The 14,323-nt window shown below is 46.3% G+C and overlaps 1 protein-coding gene across 1 annotated transcript in view; it reads left to right on the forward strand.

Moving 5' to 3' along the window:
• The window catches only part of LOC146173678 (multidrug resistance-associated protein 1-like), a 98,066-nt gene that overhangs the window by 68,689 nt on the left and 15,054 nt on the right, over positions 1 to 14,323 (forward strand). Inside the window, exons 20-24 of the mRNA XM_084585243.1 lie at positions 2,595 to 2,856; positions 5,113 to 5,329; positions 6,957 to 7,101; positions 10,432 to 10,597; positions 12,315 to 12,514. Coding sequence (XP_084441369.1) covers positions 2,595 to 2,856; positions 5,113 to 5,329; positions 6,957 to 7,101; positions 10,432 to 10,597; positions 12,315 to 12,514 — 990 coding nt within the window. The remainder of the gene's footprint in view (positions 1 to 2,594; positions 2,857 to 5,112; positions 5,330 to 6,956; positions 7,102 to 10,431; positions 10,598 to 12,314; positions 12,515 to 14,323) is intronic.

Raw genomic sequence — 14,323 nt, forward strand, 5'->3', positions numbered from 1 at the left:
ATTGATTGAAAGACTTCATTTGACGAACATCTGGCGCTTTATTCTTGAGTTGTGTATCAGTAATGTCTGCATTACTCTGACCTGCGTTTTAACTGACCTAAATGCGTACGCTCGCAACTGTTATCATAAATAAAAATACTAACGCAAATAACACAGACAAAGACATAGGAGAAGGCAGGACGAGCGCTAAACATTAACTGAGGATTTACTTGCAATAAAGGGAACACAAAAGCACTTGGTGGCACATTCGCACTCTAGTCAAAACCAATTCAATCAAAAACTAATCAAAAAGGGGGCACACTGTTCCTTAGGTACACTTCTTATTTTCCTGAAAGGGTGATTGAAGGCGCACTGACACACTTATCGCCTTCCCTGCTAATGGGATATGTTTCACATATTTCACTCCCTAAACTTGTGCCTCCCCTACCAAGCACACACGTGGCATCAAACGCCGGCACGCACCCGCAACGCTACAGTGATTGGCCAAATGCTCCTCCCCCCCCCCCCCCGCCAATGAATCCACCAGCGAACATTGCTCTCGTAATCTATCATTAAGGCAGCGACCAGACTGCCCCGCGTAGCATCTACCGCAGGAGAGAGGTATGCGGTAAACGACGCCGGCAATGCAGGATACAAACTTGCGCTCGTGTTTTTTGGTGCAGATCGGCTTCCTGTCCTATTAACGGCTTTGCACATGCGCACCAGTTTTTCGGGGGCGGCGAACAAAACGTCCACACCGCACTTCTCTTCAACCTTTTTCAGCCGGTGCGATAACTGATGCACGTAAGGAATGGCTGCACGCCTCAGCGTTTTGAGTCTTTTGTCGCCTGCCATGACAGGGCGACCACCTGCCCTGACTTCTTTCAGGAGGCATTCCGCCACAGCCGCCACTGTATCCTCAGGAAAACCGGCCTTCTGCAGCCGGTGCACTTGCATCTGTAAATTGCTCTCAATTCTATGCTCACATGACCTTTCTAGATCACCACGCAGGCAACGTTTTGATATGCCCCGTTTAACTAATTTGGAATGTGCAGAATTATATGCAAAAATTTCATTTTTGTGCGTGGCTGGTACGATCAGCAGATGTGCCCCGTGCCAAAGTACAAACATAGTTCGAGGAAATGGAGACACCCATTCATAGGAATTCATAAGAACTTAGGTTCACACATGAAATTCCTGTGAATGGGTGTCTCCAGTTCCTCGAACTATGTTTGTACTTTGGCATGGGGCACATCTGCTGATCGTACCAGCAACGCACAAAAAAGGAAGTTTTGGCGTATAATTCTGCACATTCCAAATTAGTTAAACGGGGCATATCAAAACGTTGCCTGCGTGGTGATCTAGAAAGGTCATGTGAGCATAGAATTGAGAGCAATTTACAGATGCAAGTGCACCGGCTGCAGAAGGCCGGTTTTCCTGAGGATACAGTGGCGGCTGTGGCGGAATGCCTCCTGAAAGAAGTCAGGGCAGGTGGTCGCCCTGTCATGGCAGGCGACAAAAGACTCAAAACGCTGAGGCGTGCAGCCATTCCTTACGTGCATCAGTTATCGCACCGGCTGAAAAAGGTTGGAAAGAAGTGCGGTGCGGACGTTTTGTTCACCGCCCCCGAAAAGTTGGTTCGCATGTGCAAAGCCGTTAATGAGGACAGGAAGCCGATCTGCACCAAAAAACACGAGTGCAAGTTTGTATCCTGCATTGCCGGCGTCGTTTACCGCATACCTCTCTCCTGCGGTAGATGCTACGTGGGGCAATCTGGTCGCTGCCTTAATGATCGATTACGAGAGCACTGTTTGCTGGTGAATTCATTGGCCGGGGGGGGGGGGGGAGGAGGTAGGGGCATTTGGCCAATCATTGTAAACGTTGCGGGTGCGTGCCGGCGCTTGATGGCACGTGTGTGCTTGGCAAGGGAGGCACAGGGTTAGGGACAAAGATATGTGAAACATATTCCATTAGCAGGGAAGGCGATAAGTGTGTCAGTGCGCCTTCAATCACCCTTTCAGAAAAATAAAAAGTGTACCTAAGGAACAGTTTGGCCCCTTTTTGATTAGTTTTTGATCGTTGGTTTTGTCTAGAGTGCGCATGTACCACCAAGTGCTTTTATGTTTTCTTTATTGCAAGTAAATCCTCAGTTGATGTTCAGCACTCGTCCTGTCTTCTCCTATGTCTGTGTCTGTGTTATTTGCTTTAGTCTTTTTATTTATGATGACACACCAACTAGCCCAGCTTTCTGCGTTGACTGCAACTGCTAATCTGTTAGTGAGTCCATTTTATGGCATTAAAATAATGCGCTTAAACAGTACCTTGGTGTAAAACATTGGCTGTTTTTCAACGGGATTTACAAATTAATAATCAAAGCTCTCTTTCATAAAGACAATATTCGCACCATCAGTTAAGGAGTCATTATTAGTTACCTAAACTTGTAGGACGAGGAAAGTTGTGCATTATACAGAAGACTAAACATTGCTCCTTCACTTCACTCGCCTAGGACAACGAGTTTTTCTTAAAGCTTTATTTCATTCAGCTGCGATGCCCTATATGCGTTGCTGCAATTTCTGCAGTCATCTCCAAATTTGGACGTGCGTTCGCTGGTGCAGGTACCGCTCGAAGTACAGCGACACGAGTGACGACGAATGGGGCACGCCGGAAAGGCAAGGCAAGCTGCCCCGGCGGTCTTCGACGCCCGAAAGGCATGGCAAGCGAACGCGCTCAGCTACACGTTCTTCGGTGCGCCGGCGGCGTTGCACTGTCGGTAGCGATTCCGAGCCAGGAGTTAGCGGCCACGAGCTCAGGCCTCTGCCTTCCGCCACGGCCGACAAAGCCAAGCTCACGGAGGACGAAATAGCCCAAGTGGGATCGGTGAGGGTGGTCTACTTACCTTTGATATGTGATGAAATGTTCGCCGCTACATAAACTCCCCGAATTATTTTCACCTTTTAGCAAGCGAAGTGGCACTATTCATGTACCGTTCCGGCGAGACCAACCTCACTTGCTTGAATGTCTTCCAAGCCAGCAGCAGTTCCTTTTTTCTAGGGACCCCTAAATTCTAAGTCGAAATTCCGCCATTAGATAGTTATAGCATACGGATCGATACCACGATCCGCCTCTGTGAGCCGCCATCGCGCGCTGCTAGTGTTCACGCGCTAATTGGTCCCTACGCAGTAGGCAGGTGTGCTACTGTCCACATGTGGCGCTTTCTAGGTGGTCTGCAGGCAGAGTGCAAGGCGCAATGGCGGATCGTGGGAACGGATCACGCATCGCGCAATAATAGAGAGTTTTCGTTTACCGCGATCCGTGATCCGTTACCTTGATCCGCCACCGCACGTTCCACTGTGCATGCTCAGATCCATTTGAAGCCGATAGATGGCGCCACATTCTGAAAGTCTGCATATAGACCTTATGCGTCGGGACCAATCAGCGCGTGCGCACCGCCCGCTCGTAATAGAGGGTCACAGTGGCGGATCGCGGATCAGGGTATATTAAATATATTTAATAAAATTGCCTCTGGCTGGATTCCGCTTATGTACAGACAGCGGTGCCATCTATAAAATATATAGTGAAATGTGCAGGGCAACTTAGAATTAACCCTAGGGTTACAGTTTTACAGTTATGAGCAGAGTTTAAGTGTTCTGAACGTCGAACGTTCACGACTTTGTACATAGAAAATAAGATTCCAGATCTTCACAGACGGTCTGTACGTCTGCATGTACTACTGCTTGTCTTTTATACATATAGGCTGTTGTTCGTAAAATGGTTTTTAGTTGTTAAGATGCGCTTTTTTAATTAAAACATTCCTCTTTACGGTGTATTATTATCAGTGTGTATCATAATACAGATAATACGCGTTTGCTAGGAGATGGTTAAATAATCTGAAGTTAAGTGCTGCAGTTAAAACAGTTGGTATTGTAACTGCTGTAACTAACCACAGGTCTCGTGTCCTCCTTTCGCAGTGTATGGCAGGTAGCGGTAAGCAGGAGGAGAGCAGGTATTACACTAGCCGCTTGATATTGCGTGCCCGTAGTCCTAGCCGCGCGCGATGCCTTGCCCGGTGGTATTGGTTCTGGCAGTGGTCCCTAAAATCATTGACGGAAGGTGCGACGAATAGCAAACTTACGAAATATGAACAGATCACATAAATAATAACATGAGCAGGCTACCGACTTATGTACAGGTGAGGATCGTAAAGTAAACATTTAAAGAATGTTTCCTTACTTAATCAGTCTGCAAGCTTAAAGGCTTAAACTTAATTTCGGATGCACGTCCACGCTGACAGTAGTATAAAGTGAAGTGATTTTCAAGCCCCCAACATAGCTTAGAAAGCAAAATTCTTATTTCAAGTTATTAGCAGTCTGAGGTGTACATCGAGTATCGCCTCACTTCACCATCATGATCATCGGCCGGACTATCCCCACTGCAGGTCGGTCGAAGGCATTTCCCATATTACTCCGCACTTCATATACTTCGAATTGCATTTCTTGATTTAGACAACCCTTTGAAGCACACTGAGTACCAATAGTGTTTACATGCCATTTTTCGCAGCAATTCCCTCTGCTGCAATGTTCGTGGCAGGTTCATCTGATGCGTTGTCTTTTGACACGATTGAAAGTTCTTTTAGTACGAGAGGTGCACATAAAGAGAGGACATAGTAGGAAGCTGTGAAGAAGATCGGGAAAAGAGAGGGCAATAGCCACTTCGTTGAAGCAGGACGATTCTAGCTACATAGACATGATGTGGGCATGCGAATTCAATCTCACTATCCAGAAACTTCCCAATCCAATCCCAATCTTAAGCAACGTGGCAGGCTTTTCTGCACAGCGAGGACTCCAACCAACAACGAAGAGTGGTTCTCAGGACCCACGCTGCGGCACCGGACTAGGCGAACCAACCAAAGCTCCTAGAATTTTCATGATTTAGTAAAATTTTAAATAAGTCAATCAATCAAGCAATCCATTAATTGCTGTCACATGACGCGCACAAAGAGATCTGTGCGGCAGGTCACTTCGACCTCGCTCGAGCTTAGCTTGGCCGATGATGATGGCGACTAGCTGTGAACTTTGTTGGCCTCAGTCTTGTTGCTTTGCTTAGCCGCATGCGCGGTGTTTCTTCCGCTCGCAGGTAAAATGGAGCGTATACTGGGACTTCATAAATGCCATGGGCATGTGGATCACGATCGCTACCCTATCTACGTATATCGCTTCGCACGTGTTCAACATTGCGGGCAGTATTTGGCTGAGCGAATGGAGCAACGATGCTCTGGACCCCTCGTTGGCCATGGACCCGGACCAGAGGAACTTCCGGCTCAGAATGTACGCCTTGTACGGCTTCATCGAGAGTGAGTGCCGCCTACTGACAGCTGCTATGACACTGCTGGTATCAGATACGTTCTACATTGCGCGCATGACGTACCGTAACTGCGCATGCGTAGAAGGTCCAACTTAGCACTTGGCCCGCAGACATGCGGTGAGCGGACCACAGTGCAGGCAATGCTAATATCAATCAATAAATCAATCAATCAATCAATACAGTTTATTTTTCATCACATAAACAAATAAATGCGACAGTGGGGAGCGTGGAGAAAAAGCTGCACAGTAGCAGCTTGACAGGGCTCCTACCACCTCGGCAACAGTGACAAGACTTCATAGATTTTAACTTTGCGTTTTAAATTACAATGCAGTAGCATATAAAGAAATCGCCATTGAAATTTCAAAACGAAGCAGGCTGAACATTTAACTAAGGCTCTATGAACAATCCAGCAGGTCACTCTTGCTTAGTAACATCACGTCAATACGCTTCATTGCTAAATCATTTATTGTGTTGGGAAGCATGTATTCAGTGTGCTGAAGTCTATAATTTGTGCGTCTAAAAGGAATTTGTCATAGTGGTGTCAAACAATGAAGGTAAATGTACTGTTCTCGAAGATTAGGTAATGGCAGAAAAGAAACTTACTTCCGCCTTATCACCCTTGTTTAACTTATGATTAGACTTAACATGTAGATATAGGTGCTGGCTGTTCTTTGTTACTTTTACTTTTTAGCGATATTTGTGATCTTTGTATGTTTTGCTTGTAATCTTGACATGTACACTAAAAAATTTGTGATTTTTGTCTTAGATGCTAATGCACAGACATGCTTTGTAGGCTGCTGCCTTGTACGGGCCCCAGACACCCTCAAGCTGTTTCTCAACAGCGTTTTCGTCTGGAGACCCCCAACGACATGTTGGAAATAAATGATGATTATTATTATTATTATTATTATTATTATTATTATTATTATTATGATGATGATGATGATGATGATGATGATGATATGAGTAGCTTTAGTTATTTTTTCTTGACAAGATTTTCGGTGTATTCAATAAATGAAACATTTTCTCTCAGCCGAACTGCTTTCTTCTGTAACAATTGCGTGAATTTATTTATGCTTTTATGAAGATTGCTTCAGTTTAGGATTTAAGAAATAAACGGTGTGCCACGTAACTGAATACTCTGTATACACGCCAAATCATTAATTTCTTGACAAAGCTAAAGCTGAGCGTCTGTTGTGTACTGAGAGATTACCACGTTTTAATTAAATGTTCATCATCTTCCTTAAAACTGAGGTTTCATGGACAAAGTGCTACTAAACGAACAAAGGCACGGTTGATTTCACAGGAAAACTGTGACGCGGATTCCGGTGTATAGGCATTTTCGCCATTTACTTCCTTAAGCAGTGACGGAGTACTGATGCACCTTCACAGCATTTACGTGCCGAGCTTGAACCGACAAGCGAGAAAGGTTTTGATATTCTCCTTATAAGTACGCGTTTTCGTGCCGAGCAGACGTCAGCAAAGCCATAAAAAAGCCATCGAACAGATTTTAGTTTCATCAATGATTAAATGTGAACGCTCAGTGTCCCTTCAACGGTGGTGAACATATGTGGTCCAAGACTGTTGCAATGAAAAGTCTGCGTCCCTGATCGCAGCGGCATTCGTGCTGTGCGGTGGCGTGTGGCTCAACCTGGCGGTGCTGCAGGGAAGCAAGGTGGTGCACGATCGGATGCTGCACCGGGTGCTGCGCGCACCTATCGCCTTCTTCGACACCACGCCCATGGGTCGCATCCTCAACAGGTGGGGGCATTCTTAATCATGTTTGTACTCAAATTGTTCGACTTTGCCGTGACATAGGCTTTGTAGGAGCGCAGCGATGGAAGTCAAGAGTTTCCACTGTAGATTACAACATGACAGCGCTTTTGCCCAATTTCACTTGATGATGAATGTTATTGAATAAGGCTGTAATTCCCAGTTCAAAATGTTGATTTACAAAGCGGAAAAAGAGATATGTTGTGGAAACCGAGGAGGACATAAGAGCAATGGTTCGCATTGTGCGGTCCATTACTAGTCCCCATTTCTAACCGCTTTTGTTTTTGGAGAATCATGTTCACTCTTATTTTTGGAAGATTTGAGTTCAAGAAATGAATTGCGCAAAAAAGACTACGCTACCTAGCTCCTAATATAATCGTCCTCAAATCTATCCCTGACGATGCGGAGGTTAAAGCCAGACATTACATAACATAGGGTCATGAGCAGTAAAACCTGGCATACTTTCGTAATTACATGGAAAGCAACGCTATCAAAACAAAAAAAGTGGAGGAAGCTTAAGCTTTGCCTTAAACTCCAATTCTTTAAAGACGATGGATGGATATATCAGGCTTTGAATCGAGCGGCGGCTCGCGCCACCTGTCGCGGCAGCGTCGTATGACCTAAGAAATTTTCCAGTGAGCACCGCATCGCAGGTAAGTAAAGCGGAAATGTTCTTTGCTGCTCGCTAACTATTATTTTCGTAATTAGGTTCTTTCTAATGAAGCACCTAAAAGTCAGCTGGCAGTCATAAGGCAATGAATACATTAGGTCCATCTCTTTGGAGAGAAGCAATGTGGTTCTGTGGCGGAGTGGCTGCGTGCTCCCCTCGCACTGCGAAGGCACCGTGTTTGACTCCACGAGTTTCCGCAGGACTTTTATTGTTTCTTTACTTTCTTCTGATTTTCCCGCTACAACCACAACGCCTGCACCGGCTTTTCTGCGACACGGGTCCCTTAATGTTAACCCTTTAAAATGTAAGAATAGGACACAAAAATCATATTTTACTATTCTTCATCGTCCAGTATTTCGTAGCACTGTTTTTGGAATAACCCTGGCAATAGAAGTTCAAAACAAATTTGATATATGCCAGCATATCTAATGGGAGTTGTGCATGTGCAGTTCCATGTGCGCGGTGTGCCACATAGCCATTAAAGGCAACGGATATGCATCCGGCTATACTCCATTCTGATTCTTTCCCTTTCAGACGTTCATATTGACTATCCTTCCCATTTTTCTATCCGGAATAGCCTCCACCTAAATTAAGCTTCTCCTGCAACACCATGCCCACTTCGGCGTTCTAATTATCTCCTCTTAGGGAGCCTCCTCAACCCTTCTACTTTGATATTGTAAGAAGACGTAAGCGTATTCCTCTAGAAATTAAATGGAGCGGGACGGGGACGAAGTTGGCAGGCCGGAGAGCAGGTGTCAACTGATTTATTGTACTCAGCGCGTGTCTCCGCTTAGCCACCTCCAGAAGGTATCACGAGACGAGGCTTCGGAGCGTTGTGAAGGGCGATAATGCCGCTACAGGGCTCCCCGCCCCCGCCCCCCTCCACATGGAGGAAAGAGAAGAATGGCAGTCAACACCGCTGTAGCTATCAGACATGCTTGTCGAGGGCGCGTACCGAGTATTTGTTGTTAATGACTAGTTGCGCAAACTATCAACTGTTTTATTCATATCTGTAGGTCCTTTATAGGCAGTGTGCAGAGGGAGAAAGTAAATCAAGTCGGCGCACAAGTGAAGAAGAGCCGCGCATGAAGTTCTTTTCCACATTATACAGCATTACAGAGTATCACCGATGCAATCATCGCATTTTAATGTGATGTGGTACGCTTCTAAAAGCTCACGGGCTACTTTGTGTTTGATCTGGCCAGAATCTAAATGCATCTGAGACGTGGCTCCCAACCTTTACATGCAATGCAGTAAGCTGGCAAGTTCGCTCTTCTCAAGACCGGATTGACTGAGCATGCTCCCCTGAGCGTTCATTCACGGAGCGGCCTATCTGGCCGACATACGCACGTCTACACTTAAGCGGAATTTCATAAAACACTCCCATGGTACATTTCACAAACGTTTCGACATGTGTTATAATGCAGCCGTTTAGATTATCTCTTTCACCGCTGATCTTCGGTCATAATCCGGAAAGCTTTCATGCCTCTGAAATAAAAAACCATAGGGACGCCATGGCTATTTGCCACTTTTGGCGTTGTGAGATACTTTGTGCAAGCACGGTACAACCGTAGCCTTCTTTCTGAGCATGCTTTCATTGATCTTGCCGCGTTTTCATTCTTCTACCTTCTCAAGAAGGTTCTCAGCCACAGCTGAGATGAACACGGACGGCAAGCTGGCTACAAGAAGCCTCTTAACTTGATTATTGAAGCTGCATTATCATTATTTCATGTGGGCATGACTGTCAGAGCAGATTCCAGCTTAGCTTCCATCTAAAATAGCGCACATAAAATATGAAACACAAGTGTTTCTTCGACCACGCATCAGTTGCTAGTGCTCTCTTGTCCGTACTGCCCTTCTCTGTGTTTAGTGTTTTATGTGGGCTGTTTTGGATGGATCGCTACTAACTAGCCAAATTTCAACACCACTGAACTCTTTTAAGACACTCGTAACGATTGTCAATGAGAAGGGTTCATGGCAGTTTAATTAGCCAATATTTTCGGAAGCACCTGAGTGCTTTACAGGTTGGAGATCTTTGAGCCACAATAACTCTATTGATGTAGTACGTTTCTTGGATAGCAATGCTCATATTGGATATGCGTTTTCTGTTGCTGTGGAAGATTTGTGTTATTCTGTGCCTCGTGGTGGACAGCCCCGCCGGGTTGGTGCAGTGATAGGGCGCTCGACTACTGTGCTCAATGAAGCGGGATTAAATTCCGGCCTCGGCGGCCGCTTTTCGCTGGCGGCGAAAAGCTAGGCGCCCGTGTGCTGTGCCATTTCAGTGCATGTTAAAGAACCTCAGGTGGTCTAAATTGCCGGAGCCCTCCACTACGGCCTCTCATAGCCCCAGTGGCTTTGCGACGTTAAACCACACAAACCAAAGCATCATGGGGAACTGTTCGTAGCCGTCATCACTGAAGAACTAACTTACCATGCATTTTTGGGCTTAACGTGGGTCCATCCCAACCTTTAGCACCTCAGCTCAGTATACCAGGTTTCAAGAGAAAAAGCAGAACACCAGTTACCGGGAATACGGATTCTGATTGAAATATTTTCCACAGCCCTGCGCGAAAGTGGCTTAACTCAGTAATGATTCTTTCCCGGTACCGGCGTCTCACTACATGACGCTTTGATCGTTGTGACCATAGGTTCTCAAAGGACATCGACGCAGCTGACGTGACGCTTCCGTTCAACGCCCGTATGCTGGTGGTGCAGTGTCTGCGCACCCTGGTGGCCTTTATACTGATCGCCCTGCAGACGCCGCTTTTCCTGGGGGCCGTGCTGCCGCTGCTGATTGTCTACTACTTCGTACAGGTGCTGTTTTACCCATCACTGTCATTACTGCTCCAAAAAGCAGCCAGAAGAGAGAGCACGCTACAGTGATTGTTTTATTATTCATTATCGGGTGGGCCTACCTGAAAGGTGGACTCAGCCATAAGTGACAGCATACGTGATCGCCCTCCTCCCACATTCGTCATGTGCCAACGTCACCCACTAAATATATTCGTCTAGACGACAGAATAACGTCGAGACACGACAGCACAGATGTGTCGCCATCATCTTGTCACTTGGGGATGTTGCACAGCTAGTGTCTAACCAGCTAGGACAACAGCATGCGCTTATCAGTTAATAGGGATCCTGAGTGTAATGCGTTTTAATTTATCCCCGTTAACACGAGATCGCTAGGGTTTCCACATCGAAAAAATTCCCCGTGAGCGTTGGTAGCGCCGCAAGTTGGAAGCTTTCACAGCCTCAAAAAATCCCTAGTGTGCCTCTGGTAGGTGGTAGCTGGCGGATAACAAACACCTGCCTCCTGAACTCCCGTTTGAATAAGCCTAGAACAGCCTCGGAAACTTATGAGTATGCATTTGCAGGTGGTAGTCAGCAGGTGATATAGCCGACAACTGATAAGTCAGAGACGTAATTATGGCGCGCTGGTACACATTTCTCTTTCACTCATGGAAGGCGCCGAATGTATATATAATTGGTCGGTGTGTTATTGTGCGTCACAAGAAGAGATGGCGTGGCCTAGTTCGACGAATCTGCCAGCTCGGGTACTTCCTTTCATATCGAGGGGTGAGATGGCAATCGAACACGCGCCACCCTTGCACACACATAATCTCTGCCATACCACACCATATTGGGAAACCTCAACACTTTAGCGAATGAGCTTTCTGCAACCACTGGTAAAAACGCACTTTCCCCTTAGACTACCTCAACCAACCACCGCCATCCTTCAATAACCTTCACACTCAACACGTTAGGCCAACCATCGTCAATCTGTGTTCGCCCACCAAAGAACACTCACGCAGTAAAGCAGTAATGAAGGCATGACGTATTTCCACATTTTTCTAGGGGTCGTAGCGATTCCGAAATCAAGCTTTCCTCAACCCTCGAGAGGTTTACGCACGTGCTTCATTGTACATACCTCCTCTCTTCGGCCAAAACTACCTCCTAAAAGTCATACCGATCATTAACCCAGTTCCATCACTCCAGATAAACCGCCCTCATAAAGCCACGCAGAAAAGGCACGAAAAGGCCCCAACGAACTAAAACTTTCCTTTCCAAAACTATGCTTTTCGAACAGGAGGCGATTAACTGAAACTAAAGTTCACAAGTAACACTGTCAACATAGATTTGGCGCATCACATCCTGTGATCTCACCATCTATACTAAGTTTAACTAGCCGCTATAGGAATTTTTTGCTCAAAAGAAACAAAACAACAGAAAATCAGTGAATTACTTGTAACAGTTTGTAATCATCAGTTCTTACGTAGGCAATACTGTAGTTCCTGGCCATGCCATGACCTCACATACGGTTACGTCTTTTTTGACATGTGGCTTCATAATCCCTTATTCTTTCTTCAATTTAAGCGCTTGTCCCTTAGTACAGTACACTGGGCAATATGTTTAGCACAGTGATTGCGTGCCAATACGTATCGCTAGAGAATGAACTAATATCGCGCGTTTTTTTAATCTCTGTTATTGTTTGTCATTGGAGGGGAACTCACTTAGATTCGGTTCTGCGCAGAAATTCTACATTCCAACGTCGCGACAACTGCGACGACTCGAGTCCATCTCGCGGTCACCTATTTACGTGCACTTCTCCGAGACCGTGGCCGGGAGCAGCTCCATCCGGGCGTACGGGGCCAGCCAGAGGTTCGTGGACCGCTCGAACGAACTTACCGACGCCAACAACAGCGCATACTTCCCCAGCATCGTGGCCACCAGGTGAGAACTTTAGCCGACCATCTACACTGCCACATGCAATGGAACGTGCAACGTTCAGTACGTCCTTGTTATGTGCTCACGTTTAAACGGACGACATTCGAGCAGACTTCCGGTGTGAGTGCCGATATTCTCAGACGAAATCTAGATCGGCCGAGCGCGTCATGACGTCAGAACCACAGGACTTGCACATGCAATTCAAATACACCACACTCACGCACTAAATTCGTAATGGCGTTATTACGCATTGGCCTAGGGATCGTGACGTGTCAACTACGGGACCTCGCGGAGGTAATTCAAATATTCCATAACAGTCGCACAATATAACCGTGATGACGTCAGTGCACAATTACACAAATGTCTGCAATGAGTTGAACCCGGGACACTCAGGTCGCGAGTCAGATGCTCTGTCTATACACTGTCGAGTTATACATAGGCCGTTGTTGATACGTTCCTCAAAACGAGGTCTAGCTTGTCTTAAGCAAAATAAAAAATGAAACGTACAGCTTCTGAGTAAGCAGAGCGATAAGCAAAACCCTGGCCACTGAAGGGACCTGTTAAAGCTGTCGCCTCATACTCTGAAGGTGGAGTGTCCCTCGATGTTTCCAACCAAAATCTCATTACCGTAGTCTCAGTCTACTACTGCCGTATACTGCTGATGTCTGCGGAAGGAGTACGTGAAACTTGCTTGCGTCCAGCACTTCACCAGCACTTCACCAGCACCCCGGAATGAAGCCAACTATCGCATTCCGTAAGCGGGCGAGTTGGTGATACATTATCCCCCCAAAAAAACAGCGCGAACAAACGGGGAAGAAAGGAAGAAACCACAGGAACAGCGCTTGTTCCTGTGGTTTTCTCCTTTCTTCCCCGTTTGTTCGCGCTGTTTTTTTTTTTTTTTTGATAATGTACAGTATTCCGCACGTTTTTCTGGGCCCAACTCAGAGCGGTAGCTTAACCCCCACCCCCTTTATCACCTTTTTTCCTCTCGCACGTAGATACACGAGTAACGTCCTCAAAGAGTACCACTTCTGCTTACCCGACCCTTGCGTTCATGTTTAGCCAGGATGCTTTTCGCACTTTCAGATACATTTCACTGCTGTCGTGTTAATACAAGCCTATAACACTGCTTGGCTCCGTCCCAGATTATCGTTTCCTTGTGGGCTGCTCCGTGATGTAGCCACGTGTCTTCTGGAGCCATTTGGGTCAGTTTATATATTAACCAAGTAAACGCAACAGCAGCAAGAAAAACAACTGCTTTCTGAAAGTGGGAGCGAAACCGCATATTCCTCGGTGTATATTGTTCACTGACTGCTTCGCGTCTTATACCATTCAGTCATCGCCTGAAGAGCAGCCAAGCTGTAGTAGGCCGATATTTGCCTGGATAAAAATTCCGCGATTGATGTTAGAGACGGGACAATATATGTTCAGCACATACACACCGGCGGGGAAGACATACTCTCACCGTTTGTTAGAAACATGCCGAATGCTGAACCCTTGACATTGCTCGGTATATGGTGCAGCACGCATGTGGTGACTGCTGAACATCGTGGAAAAGGGTGGCGATTCTCCACATCCTCGTTTTCATCGACGCGTGCGTTGTTCATGTCCTCCTTGTGTTTTCGCAGCATTTGTTTGCGTGTATCATGTTTAAAGAAGGAAGGCCACGGGACAGCTCAGTCTTCGAGTGGACGTTATAACCCGCACTATGGACTCTTTTCAATACGCGTATGGATGGCATACATAATACGGCTCATTTTCTAGCCCTCAGCATGCCTACGTACGCACTCCTCATTCTCGCTTGCATAGGTAGGC

Source organism: Amblyomma maculatum, chromosome 11 (genome assembly GCF_055883805.1).
Source record: "Amblyomma maculatum isolate TAMU_Amacu chromosome 11, ASM5588380v1, whole genome shotgun sequence".
Classification (NCBI taxonomy): domain Eukaryota; kingdom Metazoa; phylum Arthropoda; class Arachnida; order Ixodida; family Ixodidae; genus Amblyomma; species Amblyomma maculatum.